Raw genomic sequence first — 21,632 nt, 5'->3', positions numbered from 1 at the left:
AAAAAAAAAAAGAAACAGAAAATCTGAATAGACCTATAACTAGCAAGGAGATTGAATTAGTAATCAAAAACCTCCCAAAAAATAAAAGCCCAGGACCAGATAGCTTCACTGGTGAATTCTACCAAACATTTAAAGAACTAACACCAATCCTTCTCAAACTCTTCTAAAAAATGAAGAGAAGGGAACACTTCCTAACATACAGGACCAGCATTCTCCTGATACCAAACCCAGACAAGAAAAGTACACACTAACATCCCTTATGAACACGGATGCAAAAGTCCTCAACAAAATACTAGCAAACTCTTGCTCGCTTTCTTTTGCCCTTTGCCTTGCATGGAATTATGCAGCAAGGTCCTCATCACATGAGGCCACTCGATCCTGAACTTCTCAGCCTCTAGAACTATTAGTCAAGTAAATTTCCTGTCTTTATAAATTAAAAAAAAAAAATCCTAGCAAAGCGAATTCAGCAGCGTATTAGAAGGATTACATACCATAGCCAAGTCTTATTTATTCCTGGAATGCAAGGATAGTTGAACATAAAATTAATCGATCCATGTAGTACAACACAAACAGAACGAAGGAAAAAACACCACGTGAGCATCACACTTGATGCAGAAATAGCATGTGACAAAATTCAAACACCCTTTTCATGACAAAAACACTGAATAAACTAGGAATAGAGGGGAACTTTCTCAATATGATAAAGGGTGTCTATGAGAAACCTACAGCTAACATCAAACTAAATGCTGAAAGGCTGGAAGCTTTTCCTCTGTGATCAGGAATGGGACAAGGACATCCACTTTCATCACTTCTGTTCAACACAGCACTACAATGTCTAGCCAAAGCAATTAGGCAAGAAATGGAAATAAAAGGCAACCACACTAGAAAGGAAGACTATCTTTGTTTGCAGATGACATGATCTTATATTGGCTGAGTAGCCCTTATCTGAGATGCTTGGGACCAGAAGTGTTTTGGATTTCAGATTTTGGAATATCTGCATACATACAATGAGATCTTGGGGATGAAACTCAAGCCTAAACATGAAATTCATTTGTTTCATATACACCTTATACACATAGCCTAAAGGTAATTTTATACAATATTTTAAATAATTGTGTGTCTAAAGTTTGTGTTAAGCACTTATGTGTAGAATTTTCCACTTGTGGTGTCCTGTCAGTGCTCAAAAAGTTTGGGACTTTGGGACATTTTAGATTTTGGATTTTTGGATTAGGGATGCCCAATCTACTAATACATGTAGAAAACCCTAAAGATTCTACTCCCTTAACCCCCTCCAAAAACTTGTTCAAGCTAATGAAAGAACTCGGCTGCAGGCTACAAAAACCAACACACTTGAGAGATGAATGAGGGAGAACAAAAAAACAAACCATAAAACCCCAACACACAAAGAGCAGTTTTCTATACACTAGCAATAAACAATCTGAAAAGAAAATTCAGAAAACAATTCCATCTATAATAGCACCAAAAAGAATAAAACACTCAGGAATAATTTAAACAAGGAGGTGAAAGACTTGAACACTAAAAATCACAAACTACCGCTGAAAGAAATTAAATAAGACCTAAATAAATGGAAAGTCATCCTGTGCTCATCAACTGGAAGACTTCATGTTATTAACTAAGATGACAATAATACCCAAAAGGATCTACTGATTTAATGCAATCCCTATCAAAATCTCAAAAACATTTTTTGCAGAAACAGAGAAATCCATCTAAAATCTATACAGAATCTCAAGGGACCCCACACAGCCAAACGATCTTGAAACAGAACAACAAAGTTGGAGGATCCACACTTCCTGATTGCAAAGCAAAGTACAAAACTACAATAATCAAAACGCTGTGGTACTATAATAGCGTAAGGACAGACATATAGACCAACAGAACAGAGACCCCAAAAATAAACTCTCACATATATGGTCAAGTGATTTTTCAACAAGGGTGACAAGACTTTCCTAGGGAAAGAACAATCGTCAACAGTGCTGGAAAAACTTATATCCACATGCAAAAGAATGAAGCTGAATGCCTACCTAACACTATATACAAATCTCAACTCAAAATGGATCTAAGACCTAAACTTAAAAGCCAAAACTATAAAACACTTGGAAGAAAATTTAGGGGGAAATCTTTATGACATTGGCTCTGACAATGATTTCTTGGCGCTGACACCAAAAGAAAAACAACAAACAATAAAGTGAAACAAAACAATACAGTGTAAGCGAGGTTTTTAAGCTTTATCTTATCGAGTTTCCAAATCAAAGGACTGAGCGTTCTTCTTCCTCACATAAATGTTGACACTAAAAATTTACTGAAAAAATAGGTTTCAGAACCAATATTTATTTTGTTCCACAAAAGGAGACTAAAGTGGTTCTAAAGTCAAAGGGAAACTCATTCCTCAATACAAATACAAGACTGCATGACAATGCCCCCTAAACGAGAAAGCACAGAATCAAAGACATGGGTATTGCTGTGTATCCTATTTATGTATTATGTCACAAAGGAAACATAAAACTCATTTCTAGCTTTAACAGATACCCATGTAACCTTTAATAAATTCATGGACTGGAATAACATAGGAAACAGTTGGATCTTTCTCCCATTTCATGATGTTGTTTAAGAAAACCATACAAAAACAGTCATTCTAACAAAAAGGGCAGAGTTTATCTATCAGGTTGCTAAAATGAATTAACACCACAAAATTCTGAAGTGATTTTTATAGATGATGCCCAGTAATAATAACATTCTTCAGACAATTTTCTTAAATACAAATACACGTCCAGGCTGGGTGCAGTGGCTCACACCTGTAATCCCAGCTACTTGGGAGGCTGAGGCAAGAGGATAGCTTGAGCTCATCTTTGAGGCTGCAGTGAGCTATGACTGCACCACTGCATTCTAGCCTGGCAACAGAGCAAGACTCAACAACAACAAAAAGAACACCAAATATATTTCAATTTTTCCATAACCCTTTTAACCACACTGAATTACAGCCCAGGTTTAACAGTAGCCTGAACTGGTCTGAGAATCAGATATGGTAGGAATACTCATTTATGTTATTAAAAGCAAATGTCTACATTAGTAGATGCCACAGAATTCCACCACATCCACACTGTCCAGTGTCTTCTCCCCGCAGTTACTCAGTGTAAGAAGTCATCACTCACTATGGTCCCCCTCCCCCCTGGAGTTAGGCAGCCTGCTCACTGAAACTGACGACAGCTCTGTTTGCTGCCAGCCTTCCTTCCAAAAAGGCTGGCAAGCTCAGTTATAACCTGAGCCCCCAGTTCCAAGTAGCCTTTTTGCAAACAGTTGCTATTAGTTATTGGATACACAAGTGTTATGTCTACTGGAGACGACCCAGTTGCTCTAAAATAAAAACTCACAAAATCTGATATAAATTACAAAACAAAAAGAAAAACAGATTTTGTTTTGTAAATTTTCATGCTTTCTTTAATATGAGCTATCACTGTGTCACCTAGAAATTAAAGAAATGTTTCCTTTACAATTGTAGCTGTTGTAAAACAACATGATATTCAGGTGACAGCTTCCATGTGTCCATAATAAAACAGCTGGATCATAAACAAATCATGTAAGACGTAGATCTATTTTGCCTTAAACCATCTCACTTCTTTAAAAAAATTAAGAAAAGATCAGACACATTGCTTATGTTAAAACTATGGGATTTATCCTTTACTGTGTGTACTGCTTATAGAGAGCTTTAAGGGACACAGATTAAGGTAGTGACTTTACAAATTTGCATGATATTGTTTTCAGTTAGGACTTTTTAGGCTAATGTTTTCCAGAGAGCATCAGATTACAGAACTTTAGAGGAAAAAGGCCTAAAAATATCTTTAACTGGAACTCCTAGGCTCGTGTGAATTACTTCCTACAACAGGTCTCTGGGCTGGTCCGAAGGTAGTGAGTTATCTCACTTGATTGTTCACAGTCAGTTACAGATTGAACTCCTTGTTCTACTACTTTCCCCTCTCCTCACTACTGCACTTGACTAGTCTTAAAAAAAAAAAAAAAAAAAGAAAAGAAGATAAAAGAGGTCTCTGGTTTGGACCCTTTGAAAGTGATTTTCTGAAGGACATCTTAACAACTTCATAAACATTTAAATGAAAATGCTATTGTGCAGGATGAAAAGAAAGATTAAATTTAATGACCACAGTCAGGAAATAAAACCAAGAGAAAAACTTAAGTTTTGTGAAACTTCCAGAATGTAGAATGAGTTTGAATTTTTAAGTCTATGAAAGGTAAATTTATCTAAATACCATATAAAGTGTTAAGCTTTACCTGAACCTGTATCATCAGAAACAATGAAAACCCATTTCTGAAAGCAATAAAAATCACCTGTGTACACCCAACTCCATGTTGACTTCAATAACCTAATGCTGCATTAAGATCTTTCTTAGCAAAATTTTGCCTAATCTAATTCCTAACTATGTGTTTCAAAGGGAAAGATGAGGGTCTAATAATTCATTAGCAGAGACGGCACTGAAGATTTCTTACCAACTTTTCAAAGAAAATTAGCTGGGCATCAACGGTGAGCCACTGTCATTTACCATTTAAGGTAACATCAAATGTTAAGGCAAACTGGGTACCTGATCCATTTGAGCTCAGTTTCTCTCTTTCATTTCTCCGGTAAAGTTTCACAGGAAGGGCACAGATTGTTTTAGATAGCAGAAAAGTGGACTTTCGGAAGAGTGCAACTGTAAATCAAAATTCAAAGGACAGAAAGTCAGGGGCAGTGACTATTCCCATCTCACAGGGGTGCCTTACCCAGGTTGTGCCGTTTTGACTTCGCATGCTCGTGAATATGTTTCTTTGTAAAACAGCCAAAGAAGACACAGTAGAGGCAAGAATGAAGCCTGTTCAGGTGGACGCCGCAGACATGGCAGACGCAGGACTTTGCCTGAAATGCAGAGAAGGGGAGAATAAGCAGTGCGTGGCATGACAGGAGTTCTCAAGCAAAGGGATCCACAGTCGGTACAGCGACAGGAGGAAAGGACAGGGAATTTCATCTCAAAGTCTTATGACTCTGAAAGATCACTTTGTTAATACTTCCAATTCCCCCAAAAGGGACTTACTTCATTTAGCTCAAAACTAGCTCCATATAGGAAAACTCAGTCCACAACCTCAACCACTGAAACCTGGCAAGTACTGGGATGTTTCCTCCAGAGGTCCAACAGGGCACTGCCCATCCCCACTGCATGCTGGTAACTCACATCCAGTCACCCTTAACCTGGACATCATTTTAGGTTTGATAACCCAGGTTCCAAGACTACAGCAAATTTAGAAGAAAAAAGAAAAAGGGAGGGGGACATGAATCAAAGCAAATATACAGGAACGAGAAAAAGGAACTGTTTATTACCAAGAAACAGACCAAGGAAACCTAAAATTTCGATCACAGCAATTCTGAGTGCAGTGCAAGCAGTTCTTACATGCTCAAATCACCCAGGAACACCACTGACTTATAACACTAAGGGGACGTGTGAACAGGGGTTAACCAGCTTAAGGAATCCCCACTGGGCAATCTGGGCATAATTTGAGCATAAAAATGAATAACAAGAATGAATATTTTATACTGAATAAAAAGAAAATCCTTATGTCCATAATAAATTAATACTATACACACACACACACACCCCTTAGAAGTCTTCTTCACAGGAGAATTCCATCTCACAAATGTCATAACAAAAATATAGCTCTTCATTTCATAATCATCATAGTAATAACTGAGTCAGGCAAGAATCATCAGGGGATGCTAAAATCACTGCGTAAAAAAATACTGGGTCATTCTCAATAGCCAAAATAGTGGAAACAGCCTAAGTATTCATTAATGGATGAGTGGACAAACTGTGGCATATATACAATGCAATATTATTCCACCATAAAAAAGAATGAAAGTACTGACACACACTACATAAATGAACCTTGAAAACTAAGTAAAAGAAGCCAGACCCAAAAGATCACATATCCTGTGATTCTATTTATATGAAATCCTCAGAATAAGTACATCTGCAGAGACGGATCTGAGGATGCCAGGGCCTAGGAGAGGAGGAACCGAGAACAGATGGAAATGTTCTGAGATCCGACAGAGGTGCAGTGGTGCCCACACAGCACTGGGGCCATGTAACACAATGCAGAACTACTCATGGTAAAATGGCTAGTTTTATATGAATTTCACCTCAGTAAAAAAATAAGTTATACATGGGAATTGGTTCCAGGACCCTGTGGATACCAAGAACCGCGGATGTTCAAGTTCCTGATATAAAATGTTGTAGTACTTGCACATAACCTGTGCACACCCTCCCGTATACTTTAAGTCATCTCTAGATCACTCGTAATACCTAACACAAGGCAAACGCTGTGTAACAGTCGCACTGCATTGCTGAGGGAATGACGACGAGGAAAGGATCTGTACGTACTGTCTGGAAGTGCAACTATCCTTTTTTATCCCCACCCCAACCAAGTATTTTCAATCTGCACTTGGTTGGACCCACAGATGTGGAGACCAACGGTATACACATATGTGTGTGTGTGTACTGAGGCACTAGATATTTACAGTTTCAAAGTATCACCCCAGAGACGACTTTTGTCAGTTAAAAGGGGAAAGGTTACCTTTACAATAGAGAACTCTGGCCGACTCAACCTTAACCAAAATCATCCCCCAATGGGACGGGCAGGTACAGAGCACACAGGGCCACCTACAGAGCTCCCACCAGCAAGGCTCACCTTGAATCTGCCCCAGAGGAACACTGAGGCAACTCAAAACTGAAGGACTTCTGCAAAGTGACTGACCTGAGCTCTTCGAAAATATCACTGTAATGAAAGACAAAAGTTGACTAGCTGAACAGAATCTAAAAAGACTCATGAAAATAAACATAATACATGACCCTGGACTGAATCTCATATGCACATTTTTTAAGCCATAAAGGTCATTACTGGGACAATTGGGGTATTTAAATATGGACAATATATTACATAATACTATTGTATCAAAATTAAACTTCTTCTGTTAACTGTATTGTGGTTATGCAGGAGAACGTTCCTGCTCTTAGGGGTAAACCATCATGTCTACAACCAGCTCTCAGATGATTCCCCCCAAAAATTACATAGGGACATAAAACAAATTAGCAAAATCTAACAACTGATGAATCTAGGTAAATGTATATTATATTCATTTTAGTAGTCTTGCTATTTGTTGTAGGTTTCTTAGTTTCAAAAGTAAACTAAGGGGCCGGGCACGGTGGCTCACACCTGTAATCCTAGCACTCTGGGAGGCCAAGGCGGGCGGATTGTTTGAGCTCAGGAGTTTGAAACCAGCCTGAGCAAGAGCGAGACCCCATCTCTACTAAAAATAGAAAGAAATTAATCGGACAACTAAAAATACATAGAAAAAATTAGCAGGGCATGGTAGCGCATGCCTGTAGTCCCAGCTACTCGGGAGGCTGAGGCAGAAGGATCGCTTGAGCCCAGGAGTTTGAGGTTGCTGTGAGCTAGGCTGACGCCATGGCACTCTAGCCTGGGCAAAAGAGTGAGACTCTGTCTCAAAAAAAAAAAAAAGTAAATTAAGGGAAAACAACTGTGAAGCTGAATGTATTATCCCATAGCCCAACCATTCTGCCCCTAGGTTTATATGCAACAACAGACACCTAAAACAACATTTACAGCAATATCGTTTGTAATAGCACAACACTGAAAATAAACAAAAACGTGAAAAGAATAAACCATGGCATAGATATTCAACGGTATACCACAATGACAAAGACCCTGCGGTATACTCAGCAGTGTGGATGAACCTCACACATCTAACACCAGTAAAAGTCAGGCACAAACAAGTACGTACTGTGCACACGTTCCCATACTAAAAGCACAAGAACGGGCAGAGCTCTGATGGCTATGCAAGTCTGAACAGCAGAAACCCTCAGGGTAGAAGGTAGGGACCAGGAAGAGGCACCAGGGGGCTTCTGGAGTGCTGGGTGCCATTCCCTCTCCTCTTTGCAACTCCAGTTACATTTGCTTTATGAAGAGTCATCAAGGTATATGCTTTCTTTAAGAGGAATGAGAACCACAATACAAAATAAACACATAGTAATCTATATGCATATACTAAGATATAAATGAAATGCTATGAAAATTAAATGGAGAACAACCATATCCAATCAAGGAGAATTGAGGGAAATCAGAAAACTTTGTATATAAGAGGCAGAATTTGAGCAGAGCTCAAAATAATATGGAATTCTATGGAATAAATGTTTCTTTCTTATAAGGCAGGGATCCCCAACCAATGGTGAGTTGTATAATTATTTCACTATATATTACAACATAATAATAATAGAAATAAAATGCACAATAAACGTAATGCACTTCAATCATCCCAAAACCATCCCCTCCCCCCACCAGTCCATGGAAAAATTGTCTTCCATAAGAACAGTCCCTGGTGCCAAAAAGGCTGGGGATCACTGTTATAAGGGGTATAATCTCAATTCATATAGAATAAAAAGAATATCTAAGAAGGAAAAAAAGTACTCAATAAGGACCCAAGTTATTCCTCTTTGGGTGACTGTCACACTTGCAGATGTGGACAATTAGACACATGACTGAGGATGCCCACTGTAAGTGGTCTACCACTCACCCAGAAAGACACATTTCCCTGGGCTGAGGGATCCAACACAGCTAAGAGACAGCTTCTCTTTCTAACATTAATCAAGCAGCCAACCAACAAGGCAAATGGTGCTAAATATAGAAAAAAGAAATCTTTGGCATATTCATAAAATCTGAACTTTGTCTTTTGTACAGTCATGCACTGCATGGTCGATGGTGGGCCACATATACAATGGTGAACCCATAAAATTTTAATACCATATGTGCATATACCTTGTCTATGTTTAGATATATTCTGATACACAAGTACTTACCATTGGGTTATAATTGCCTACAGTACTCAGTACAGTAACATGCTGTACAGGTTTATAGCCTAAGAACAACAGGTCGTACCATATAACCTAGGTGTGTAGTATAGGCTGTACCATCTAGGTTCATCTCCACTCTATACGGTTCACACAATGAGAAAATTGCCTAACAATGAATTTCTCAGAGCATATCCTCATCATTAAGTAACACAAGACTGCATTATTATTCCTCTAATCAGCACTGTCCAACAGAATATTCTATGATGTTGGAATCGTCCATTATATTAATAACAGTAGCCACTAGCCACATGTGGCCATCAAGCTCTTGATATGTGAACAGTGTTACCAAGAAACTGAATTTTTAATTTTATTTCATTTTAACGGATTTAAATAACACATACGGCTAGTATCGTACAGCATGGTTCTAGATCCTAAAATGGGCATTATTAAATTATAGACAGAGTTCTTTGCACAGTATGTCTCCTGAGTTCACTCACCACAGAAGCTAAAGCCATCTATGGAAACTCAAGTGGCTCTGACTGACAAATAGATATCATAAGACACATAACATCATTTGTAGGTCTGAAACTCAAAGGCATGATGCTTAATCAAAGGCAAGTGATTAAATCCCCAGAACCTATCAATGTTACCTTATTTGGAAAAAGCTAAATTTCAGGTCTTGAGAAGATTACACTTGATTCTGTAGACAGGCCCTAAATGCCATCACAAGTGTCCCCCATGAGAAAGAGACACAAAGCCACATGAAGACAGAGATGAAGTGATAGGGCTGAGTTTTCCAGATTCTGGAAAAGGCCAAGAACAGAGTCTCCCGTAGAGCCTCTGGAGAGAGTGCCCTGCCAACACCTGATTTTGGACTTCAGGCCTGAAAATTTTTTTCTTTTTTTTTTTTTTTGAGCTAGAGTCTCACTCTGTTGCCCGGACTACAGTGCCGTGGTGTCAGCCTAGATCACAGCAACCTCAAACTCCTGGGCTCAAGCGATCCTCCTGCCTCATCCTCCCGAGCAGGTGGGACTACAGGCATGCGCCACCATGCCCAGCTAATTTTTTTCTATATACATATTTTTAGTTGTCCAGCTAATTTCTTTCTATTTTTAGTAGAGATGGGGTCTTGCTCTTGCTCAGGTTGGTCTAGAACTCCTGAGCTCAAACGATCCACCCGCCCCAGCCTCCCAGAGTGCTAGGATTAATGGCATGAGCCACCACGCCCAGCCCAGGCCTGAGAATTTGAGAGAGTAAGTTTCTGTTGTTCTAAGCCACTCAGTTTGTGGTAATCTGTTACAGCAGCCACAGGACACTAATACTGGATTCATGTTCGCTATTATTCTAACTCCCTTCAACCCACACTGTAAAGTTGGAAGATTAACTCCCCAAACAACCCTGCAGCTTGGGCTCCTACCATGAGTTAGGGCACAAAGCAGACCACAGTGCTCATCTGAGTCAGCGAAGGTTGCTGGTGTGGCCCCTACAAAGGTGGTATTGTTTCTGGAGGCCAGGGCCACGGGAGCTGCTTCCCAGTGTGGTGGCTTCCAGAGGCAGTGAGGCCCCTCCGTCAGCAGTCATGTTAGGTCAGTTTACTGGTCCTGTAACTTCCTGCGAAGGGGGTAGCACAGCAAACTTCCTGGTCTACAGAGGCAGGAGGATTCTGTGGGCTGGCAGGCTTTCCCAGAAATTCAGCCTAGAACCTACTGCTCCCATAGCCCTTGCAATAATTTTTGTTATTAAATCCCTTTCTACTATAAATTAATTCAAGTAGATTCAGTACCTGGCCAATAAATTCTGAAACACGACAAGGATTTGCGACAAGAACAGAAGAAAGGGATCAATAATTTAAATAGATGTTGATTTTGCACAGTGTAAGAAACATACTGAAAGTGCATTAATTGAGTCCTAATTGTTTTTCTGAGGACTATGACCTGGAGCCATGCCCAAGAAGCCTTGAGCGAGTGGACTCCCACTTCTAATACTAATATTCCTCTTGATATCTACTTTCTCACACCCTCTCCTGCCCCAAGAAGGGGGACAGATCACTGAGTCAAACATGCATGGACTCATACCAGTGAGTGACTCAACTGTACAGTCAATTCTGAGTCCAGGTTAAAGAAATGTACAAACATGAAACAGCGCCTTAAGAGCTAATGCACATTTCACACACTACCCACAGCTTCCAACTACTATACTACCCGTCTACTAAAACCTGATAATTTTAAACTAAGTTTAATCTTATGCATTCTCTTCAATGACTTTTTCAAGGTCTCAAAATACTTTTCTACTGCAAGTGACGATGTAAGTGAAGGTTCAGGTATAAATATTCTATTTTCTACATGAAAAAACTGTGCCACTAAAAAGCTAAAGACTTGACTGAAATTAGACAAGCTTCTCAAATAAATCCCCCAAACTCAGAAGCCTTAGAGCACCAGACTTCAGACCTTTGACTCTCAGGGCTAAAACAGATCTTACAGACCAGGCAGGTATTTCACACCTATAATCCCAGTGCACTGGGAGGGTGAGGTGGAGGACAGCTTGAGACCAGGAGTTCAGGACCAGCCTCAGCAACATAGTGAGACTCCCAGCTGTACAAAAAATAAACAAATCAGCTGGGTATGGTGGCGCATGCCTGTAGTCCCAGCTACTCAGGAGGCTGAGGTGGGAGGACTGCCTGAGCCCAGGCATTGGGGGCTGCAGTGAGCTATGATCGCACCACTGTACTCTGGCCTGACAACAGAGCAAGACCCCATCTCTTAATTAAAAAAAAAAAAAAGAAGAAGAAAAGAGATCTTGGGCTCTAGTGACACCATTATGAAATAATGTATAAAAAGTGCTCTATAAAATGTAAAATCCTAGATAAATGTGAAGTACCACAATAAGTCTCCCCTTACCTGCCATCAACCACAGTCTGAAATCATGAAATGGAAAACGCAGAAATAATTCATAAATTTTAAATTGTACACCATTCTGAAGAGCACAATAAAAACAAGAACGATCCCATTCTGTCTCATGCATCCTCCCTCTTTCCAGTGTCTCCACGCTGTCTATGCTACCTGCCCACTAGTCATTTAGTAGACACAACTGTCTTGGTATCACAGTGCAAGTTTTAAAGTAACTTTTATTTGACTTACTAACAGAGATGGAGAACAAATCGGCGGTTGGGGAGGACTTTTTTTTTTTTTTTGAGACAGGGTTTCACTATGTTGCCCAGGCTGTAATCAAACTCCCAGGCTTAAGCAATCCTCCTACTCGAGCCTACCTAAGTAGCTGGGACTACAGGCTATAGGGCACTTTTTATAGGCAGTGAAACTATTATGTATAGTACCATAGTGGTGGCTGCATCTGTCAAAATCCACTGAACTTTACAGCACAAAAATGAAACCTTAATGTATGCAAAATCTTAAATACCCGAAGAGGCTGTCAGAAAAATGCCAGAATGGGATGCACTCTGATCCTAATGTGTTTCTTCCTTTCTGATTTTAGTTCATCCTAAGAGGTAATGTTTCCCAGCATAGTCGTTAATAAAATTTTTTTTAAGAATTAATGCTTAATATTCCCTACAATCTCAGATTTGTTTTCCTACTAAAAACGCTCAAGGTGGAAACTGCTAACAACTCCCAATCTCAGACTGTACCTGCAAAATTAAGTTGTAAAAACAGAAGTTTATTCAGCTAAGAGGCAATAATGTTATTTTCTGATTTCCACATCACTAATAAGCCTAACTGCTTGGATGAACGTGATTTCTGGTTAAAGGCTCTTATTGCAGAAGGAAGAAACCCCACCTTCCCATCAACCCAACCTCTCCTTTCAAACCCACTCCTCCGGAGCTATAGCACAGATCCTTAGAGGTCGTGGCCGCCCGCCTCTCCCGGTTGCAGCTCTCCACCGCGGCGGTGCTCCCCACGTCTCCAGCGCCGCCCGCTCCACGTCTGAACTGGGGCAGGCGAGCCGCCCTGCCCTACAGCTGTCCCTGCAAACCACCAGGGCTGCGGCGACACCCTGAGGCCCTCCAGTCCCAGCGCGTCCGCCCTGGCCGGAAAGGACGGACATCCCAGGGTCCTGGGTGCTCGAGACGGCGCCGCGGGCAGACCGCCACCCAGGCCCCGACAGTCTTTTTACTTATTTTTTTTCTCGGCGCCCCATCCCGCCCCCGAATCCTGCAGCCCCTGGGGATTCCTCTCAGGGGCCTCGCGCTGGAACGCCAGAGACCTTCGTCCGCAGTCCCACGCTCGCCACTCAGCCCTGCGAGACGAAACCGGCCCCCTAACACACACACACACACACACACACACACACACACACACACACACACACACACACCCCGCCCCTGCTCCGTCCCACCCCCGCACCCCGAGCCGGGGAGCGGAGGGGAGGGAGAGAAACGGAAAAAAAGAGGGGGAAAAGAGGAGACCGAGAGAGATAGGAAGGGAGGAGGGAAGAGGAGGGAGGGGGAGAAAAGAGTGGAGGAAGGGAAGAGAGTAGAGCCAGAAGAGAGGGGAAGGGAGGGAGGAGGAGGGAGGAGAAGGGCCCTCCCTTCCTTCTGCCGCAGAGCGCAGTCCGGGTGGGGGCAGCTGGAGGCTCCCAAGCCCTCCCTTCCCCCGCTCCCAGCCCCCACGCGCCCGCGAGCCGTGCGACGCCGTGGGGGCGGGGGCGGCCCGGCGGGGTCTCGGGGGGAGCCGCACCTTGCGCTTGCGGGCCTCCGCCGTGCCGCTCCACACGAAGCACTGGTAGATGGCCCGCAGGTTCTGCTTCCAGTTGTCAACCTTGAAGTTGCTCAGGTGAGCGCAGCCCGGCGGGGCCACCGCCAGCTCGGCGTCCATGGCCTCGCCCTCGGGCTCGGACCGCGACACCGTGGGGGGCAGGGCACGGCCGCGCGCGGGGGGCGGCGGCGACGGGGGCGAGGACGACGCCAGCTCGGCGCAGAGCTGCTGGTCGGCGCACCCGGCCGACCTAGGGACGGGCGCCGAGAACAAAGCGCTACGCCCGGACAAAGACCGGCTGCGCGAACGCCGAGGGGAGGCGGCGGCCGGCCAGGCACCGCCCCCGCGCTGCGCGCTCGACTTACTGGGGGGCGGTGTGGGCGGAATCACGTCACCCCGCCGGCCCCTCCCCGCGCAGGCGCCAGCGTGCCAGGCCTCCGTCCCCGCTGCCGCCGCCGCCGCGCGGCGCCAGCGCTCAGGGAGGCTCGCCCTTACGCTGATGCCACTGGTCGCCTGCCACCCCGTGGCGCCCCCGGTGTTTTCATAGGCTGAAGGTACAGTCCGTCGGGCTCAGAGCCGCCTCCCGGGACGCTGGGTGCGAAAGGTTCCAGCTCTCCCACCGGGATCCAGGGAGCAGGGGCCGTGCTGCCGATTAGTGACGTGGGACGTCTGTCAGGGCACTGAACCGGTTTGCACCGGCCTGAGCGCTGCCGCAAAGAGGCGGGGCGACGCGCTGGCGATGGTGCAGGCCCGGCGTCCACCTGGAGTTTGCGCTTTCGCACGGGATCCCCTTCCTCCCTGCCTGGTGTGTGGCCGGTGGCGTTGGTCACAGGAGTGCTCTCATCTGGGATTTCTGTGGGCTCTCCCGTCGTTGTAGCCTCTGTCGGCTCTGCAGAGCCACAGCCGTGGGTTGTCCTGTCGTCTACCTGCTTGACGCAGGCTGGGGTCCCTCCCAGTGAACCCGCGGCCCAGTGAGGGTCTAGCCCAGCACTACCCAACTGAAATAGGATGCGAACCTCATACCTAACTTTGAATTTCCTGTTAGCTACATGTTTTAAGTGGGAAAAAAGCAAGTGAAATTAAATTTAGTAATATATCTTAACCCAACAAAGCCAAAATATTATTATCATTTAAACATGTACGCAATATTGTAAAGTTGTTAGTGAAATAGTTACTACTGAAAGGCAGGAATTGATAGTAGGAGAATGTACTTTGTTTTGTGTGGAACAGAAACTGTTTTAGATTAGAAAAATGTGTTCTCTTTGATTTTAACTAATGCCATTTGCTTCTGTAACCGTGCTTGCTTTTAGTTGTTAGTCAAATAGTTAATCAAAAAACAGGGCGGGAGTAACTCCATGACAGGCTGAACTTCCTAGAGTAGGCCTAAGTCTCAGTCCCCCTCCCCAAACGCAGATCAGAACTGGCGCCTGCGCGAAAATTGAAAATCCTGAGGCTTGGGACCACCCAATCAGGGGTCAAAACAATCCTCCACTTTTAAAGGAACCAATGGACAAAGGGGGAAAGGGGATGGTGGGCTCAGCGTATCGTAGGCCACCGGTGTGTCGTGCGCAACCAAAAGTATAAAAGCTTCACTTTTACCCCGGGGCGGGGTCCTGGTTCCTAGGGAGGCCACTGTGTTGGTGCTCTGGGACTTGGACCCTAGCTCGAGCTAGCAAATAAACTCATTTGCCATTTGCATCCTCGGTGACTCTGCTTCTCTGTTCCTGGGGCCGAGGGGAACCGGTTCTTACACTACGGTAAGTCTTCGAAATCTGGTATTTACACTTAAAGCACATCCTATTCCTACTAGCCACATTTAAACGACTAGCAGCTACTATATTAGGCAGCACAGGTCTAATCAGTATATAAACGACTGAAACAGGGCAAATTGTGGAAAGGTCTTTAAAGACAAGTGCAAACAATGTCTCGGAAGAGCAAAGGCCTGAAGGATCTGGGGGAACTTCTTGGAGGAGGTATGATGCCCACCTGTACTGATCCCACTACTAACTGCTTTGCTGCCTTGCTCCACAGGTTGGAGGAAATGGCAGTTGCTGTCCAGAGCCATCACAAGGTAAAAAATGAATGTAGCAATCTCAGGGCACTTAATGCTACAGGGTTGAAGGGGCTGAGGACTGGAATAAAGCATGTATGATTAGGACAAATTGACAAGCACACTTTTGCTTCAGGGCCCTGGTGCTTGCAGTCCCCTTTACCTAAAATGCTTTCCACGTGCCCTTTTATTCCATGGTTCATGCTCCCTGACTTCCCTCTGGGCTTGGTCAGCACCTCCTTTTCAGTGAGGTCATCCACTACCACCCTACTGAAATTGCAACCCCCCAAAATTCTCCTTTCCCCTACTCAGCTTTAGTTTTCTCCAAAGAATATATCACTATCTGATGTAGCATATATATACTTGTTTGTTTTTTATTATATATTCCGTCAGTAGCATGAAAAACTCCATGAGGGTAATGATATTTGTGTGTTTTATTCACTACTACATCTCTCAGTTCCCAGACGGTGTGAGCTACATGCAGGTACTGAAAATACTGAATCTGGCTTGCTGGTGCCCTCTTGTCCCTGCTCCTTGGGAGGCTGAGATAGAAAGAGAAGCCCAGGAGTTTGAGGCTGCAGTGAGCTGTGATCATTCTTGTCAGTAGCCACTGCATTCCAGCCTGGGCAACATAGTGAGATCCTATCTCTACAAAACCTGCTGAATTATAGTAATTAATTAAGCCCAGATACATGTTTATAGGAGAATCTAAGAAGACCATTCCCAGAATAAAACACTGGATAAGGCAACCTATGTCTATGTTAGAGAAAGGAATATCAGGTTACAAAGAAGTGAAATAATAATAAGACAGGAATTACAAATAATATATGATTAATCTCTGTAAATATTAATATAAGAAGTGTTGTCATATTGTTGGACTTCTGATTTGACTTCAAGAATGTGCACCTAGCATGCAGGCCCTAATAGTTATCAATAGCATTTTTTATCAATATGGTCATCTAACCACAGAAGAATTTCTCTGTTCTCTACTTGAATTAAATAGTGATTTAAAATGCCCCATAATTAGAACAGCCTTACTCATCAAAAAAAATTAAAACTGCAGAACATGCCCTTGAGAAGCAATCCCCAAAAGATGTATGGACAAAGCTTTGTAGTGCAGCACTATTTTCTAATGGGAAGAAAACTGGAAACAACCTAACTGACCACAACTAGGAGGATGGTTGAATAAATAATGGAATAGCCATTCTAGGGAATGCTATACATCTATTTAAAAGAATGAAATAGATTTATAAGCACTAATGTGAAAAGTCTATAAGACATAATAAAACAAATTTGCAGAAAATTACAGAAAGTATGCTAACATTTATGGAAAATAGTACCGTGTATGAGTATACATTAAAGGCCTGGAAGAAACCAAAAAACCCTTCAATAATAGTTAACTTCTGGTGAGGAAGAAGTAAACTTGACTTAATCTGTAATGTTTGAATTTTTTTTTTTTGGCAATGAGAATTAATAATACATTATTTTGTATTTAAACATCACTAAAACTTAAAAAGAAATGACAAAATGTCATGGTACAAGGGGGTATAAAGAAACTAAGGCCCAGAGAAAGAGAACATGTTTCAGTTCACACATTCACCCTGTTCTACAACATCTGGAAAACAGGGGTCCAAAGTTCAATTTACTCATTTTTTCATGTATCCAAAAATCAAGTCAGGTTGCTAAATTACAATCCTGGTTCCACCATCTGTGTAACCTTAGACAGATTGCCTCACTTTCTCAGCCTATTTACTTATCTGTTAAAATTAGGGCAGTATCAGCTCTCTGCCTATATTAAAATGTCGTGGCAAGGAATAAATGAAATACATCATGCAAAGCTCTTAGCACGTTCCTGTTTACTAAGGGCTCAGGAATCACTAGAAATTATTGATATAGCACTTACTGGAAACTGAGATAATTGAAACAATTTCCTACTTCAAGGATCCCACCATATAGTGGGATTAGCAGCAATGTTGCCAGTAACATTAGCAAGTAGTTATAGTAATATGAAATTGCAGTGATAAAGGAAAGTCCAGGTAATATCAAAACACTCCAGGATACCTGTAACCCTAACCCTGCCTAGACAGTCATGGTAGAGGGGATCTGGAAGTGTTTTTTATGCCTTACTTGAGTATAGAAGGGTGGGCAGAAGCCTGTTTTTAAAAATAAGTGACCTGGTGAGGGTTTTGCCTCAAAAGGCATTTCCTACCATCCATGGGACTAATACTGTCTAAAATGTTATTCTCTGTGTTTATCTGTTATTTTTTTAAAAATTTTTTATGCTAACCTGCCCCTTCTAAAAAAATTTTTATTTCAAATTTAAAACACCCAGGAATTATGCTTCCAAGATGGCTGAATAATAATCCTAGACCAATCCTCCCACGTATAACAACTACGAACTTTGGACATAATACACAAACATCTGAAGGCACTGGAGAATGAACCTGTCGTGGCCCGGATTGCAGAACGGGGGATGGACACAGAAAGAAACACACAGACACACACAAGACGTACAAGACTGAGGTAGATAATTCTACCAGTCGCTTTATTATATAGTTTTTCTATGTCCGGCAGCTACTTCCTGGTACGTGACTACCTTGGGCGCCCTGAGAAAAATACGTTTTCATTCCTTCCACACGATTGCTTAAGGGAAGCAGACGTTTGCATCTTAACTTCTTGTATCTTAACTTCTTTATCTCATTACCGTATGCAGGACAATGAGATGCCTTGGCTTGTTTGCAAGACCCCAGGCACTTGGTTATCTATCATAAAGCTATCTGTCATGAGGAATAGTTCTGTTTGTCCAACAGGCCGATGTGCGGACCTGTTGACCTCTGGCGCCAAGGAGAGCACACCCAGTTTCGCTGACTCTGGGCTTAAGCCAATTTGCCCAGGGACAGCCCCTACAGAACCAAGCAGACATACCTGGGAAAGAGTAGACACTTGGAAGGAGGGGCCTCCCCAGTGGGCATAACCTGTTTTTTATGGCTTTTATAGACCAAGACAGGCCACACTTGGTGAGCCCTAGATAGGAACGCTGAAACTCAGGTAGAAAACCCACAATATTTCTTGACTGAAGAAGCAGAGGACAGAGTACAGAAAAACAAAAGCCACTGAGAAGTGAGGAGAGAATCAGAGAGGGGAAGCCCCAGAATCTATGTATAGAATAAACTATGTCCAAGTATCTAGTTGACCACTGAACTGCTCATGTGCAGGGCAAATTCCAAGTAGCCAAACTAAAACAAAAAGAAATGAGCAGATTTAAGCTACTGTCCAAAAAACCGTTAAGGACTGAGTTAATTTCCTGCTAAAACAAAAATATCAACTGTTTTTGGAGGTACATAACAAAATCCATACTTTCAAAATATAGCATTAATAGTGGCCAGGATACAGTCCAAAATTATTTGACATATTTGAAAAAGGAAAATGTGCCCCTTTTCAAGAGATAAGACAGTCAAATGTGACCAATCCTAAAATGTATCAGATGTTGAAATTATTGTAGCACGTGAGGATTTCAAAGCAGCTATGGTAACTGTGCTCAGTGAGGTACAGGAAAATATGTTTGAAATGAATGAAAAGATAGGAAATAGCAGTGAAACAGAAACTATATAAAAGAACCAAATCTAAGTCCTAGAACTAAAATATCAGTATCTACAATAAAAATGTCACCAAGTGGACTTAAGGGCAGAATGGAAATGACATAAGAAAGAGTCAGTAAACTTGAAGATAAATCAATTGAAATTATCCAATCAGAAGACGAGAGGAAAAAAATATTTTTAAAAAAATGAACAGAGCCTCAAAGATCTGTATCAAAAGGCCTAACATATGTGTAATTCAAGTCCCAGAAAGAGAGGAGAGATAATGTGACAGAGAAAAAAAATTTGAAGAAATAGTACTAGAAATTTTCCCAAGTTTGGTGAAAGATATAAATGTACAGATTAAAAACTGCCATTGAATCCCAAGTAGAATACATGTGAGGACAATGTGCAAAGGCACAGCATAGCTTAACCAGTAAGGAAAAAAATAGTAAAAAGCAAATGTGGACCGCAGCCAGTGAAAAGCAAGGTGTTATATTCAGGGAACAATGATTTTTTTTTTCCTATCCAAAAGGTAACAAAACAGTGGAGGCCAGATAACAGCGTAACAATATCTTGAAAGTGCTGAAAGACAAAAATTGTCATCCCATATTTCTATATACAGTGAAAATATCCTTAAGTAATAATGGTAAAATAAATAAATTTTATAAAAAAGAAATTTAAGAGAATTTTTCTCCAGCAAATCTGTACTATAAGGAATGAGAAGGAAGTCCTATGGGCCAAAGGGAAAAGGTACCAGGTAGAGACTTGGATATTCAGAAAAAAATGAAGAGCATCAGAAATGGCAATTATCAGGATAAATATAAATGTCTATTTTTTCTCTTAATCTGTGTACAAGTACATATGACTATTTAAAGCAAAATTCATAACATTGTCTGGAGGGGTTTATAACATATGTATACACATTAATACCTACAACTGTTACACAAATGACAGGAAGGAAGAGTAAAGGGACTTAACAAGTTTTTAAGGTTTCCATGTTTTACATGAAGTGATATGATATTAAATTTAAATAGATTATGAAAAGATAAGGCTTGATACAATCCCTAGAGCAGCCACTAGAAATGATGTGAAGAAATGTTAATATAACTAAAAAGTCAATGGATAAATTAAAATAGAACTATAATAATATTCAAATAATCCATAGTCTGAAACTATGTATATCTATTCTACAACATTAAAAAATTCATCGAGTTACATGCCATAAAATTTAAGAAATATTAAAAAATTGAAATAATCCAAATAAGGCAGGAAAGGAAGAAAAGAGGGATAAAATCAAAGGGAATAAACAAAAGTGAAATAATAAAAAGCATACCTAACTATAAATATGTCAATGATTCCATTAGATGTCACTAGACTAGCAGACTTCCACTTCCATCCATAATGGAGTACAAGGGACAGTTTTCACCTCCTGCCATAAACAACAACAGTGAAAACCAGACAAAAATATAAGAAACAATTGTTTCTAAACATTGAAAAACAGGAAGTGCAGAACAGTGGTCCCTGATAGAAAGGAAGCAAACAAGAAGAGTCCTGTGACCCCCATGGCTCACTGCCTAAAAAGAGCTTGCAGGCCACCGCACAAGGACAGGGAGCCCAGCGCAGGGCACCTGGGACTTCCCAGCCTTAGCACTGACGTTCTTCATCCTGTGAATAGCCTCAGTCCTTGTTAAACTGTGGAGGTCAGCCATGCTGCCAGACAAACACCAACGCTCTCCGTGAGCTGAGCATATAGGGAGGTAATGGTGGCTGGAATTCACAGGACAAACGACTAGAAAAGAGAGAGCTGCACAGAGTCTAGACCATTCCAGAAATCTGCAGCTGGTCCCCTCAAGGCTTCAGCTTATGGGTGAACGTAGGTGGACCTGTTGTGTAGGCTGCAAGTTAAGTTGCTCAAACTACCCGAGGCAGGGGAAATAACTGCCAGAAAGGAGCAGATGAAACAATTCCTGGAGCTCACACGGGACTGGAAATAGTTCACCTTCCCAACAGCCAGAGTGGAGAGACCCACACGTGGGCATCAGGGAGGGCACACAGGAGAAGGTATTGCCTCAGCAGTGGAGGCAAAGTAGCCCTAGAATAAGGCTGATCTGGTCACCCTTACAAGCTTAAAAGGATCAAACTTTTCTTGCAACTTAACTGTGATCCAGAATAAAGCCCTCCAAATATTCAAGGAATACAAAAACAAAAAATAGGCCAGGCGCAGTGGCTCATGCCTGTAATCCTAGCTCTCTGGGAGGCTGAGGCAGGTGGATTGTTTGAGCTCAGGAGTTCGAAACCAGCCTGAGCAAGAGCGAGACCCCGTCTCTACTAAAAATAGAAAGAAATTAATTGGACAACTAAAAATATATAGAAA

The 21,632-nt window shown here is 42.0% G+C and overlaps 1 protein-coding gene across 1 annotated transcript in view; it reads right to left on the bottom strand.

The window, feature by feature from the left end:
- USP22 (ubiquitin specific peptidase 22) overlaps positions 1–14,024 on the bottom strand; it is a 53,722-nt gene extending 39,698 nt beyond the window's left edge. Inside the window, exons 1-2 of the mRNA XM_012651427.1 lie at positions 13,613–14,024; positions 4,789–4,921 (exon numbers count right to left, since the gene is read on the bottom strand). Coding sequence (XP_012506881.1) covers positions 4,789–4,921; positions 13,613–13,750 — 271 coding nt within the window. The 5' untranslated portion in view covers positions 13,751–14,024. The remainder of the gene's footprint in view (positions 1–4,788; positions 4,922–13,612) is intronic.
- Between the last annotated feature and the right edge of the window lie 7,608 nt (positions 14,025–21,632).

The sequence above is a fragment of the Propithecus coquereli genome, unplaced genomic scaffold (assembly GCF_000956105.1).
Source record: "Propithecus coquereli isolate 6110/MARCELLA unplaced genomic scaffold, Pcoq_1.0 Scaffold355, whole genome shotgun sequence".
Taxonomy (NCBI): Eukaryota; Metazoa; Chordata; class Mammalia; order Primates; family Indriidae; genus Propithecus; species Propithecus coquereli.
This window is presented reverse-complemented; position numbering and strand designations above follow the sequence as displayed.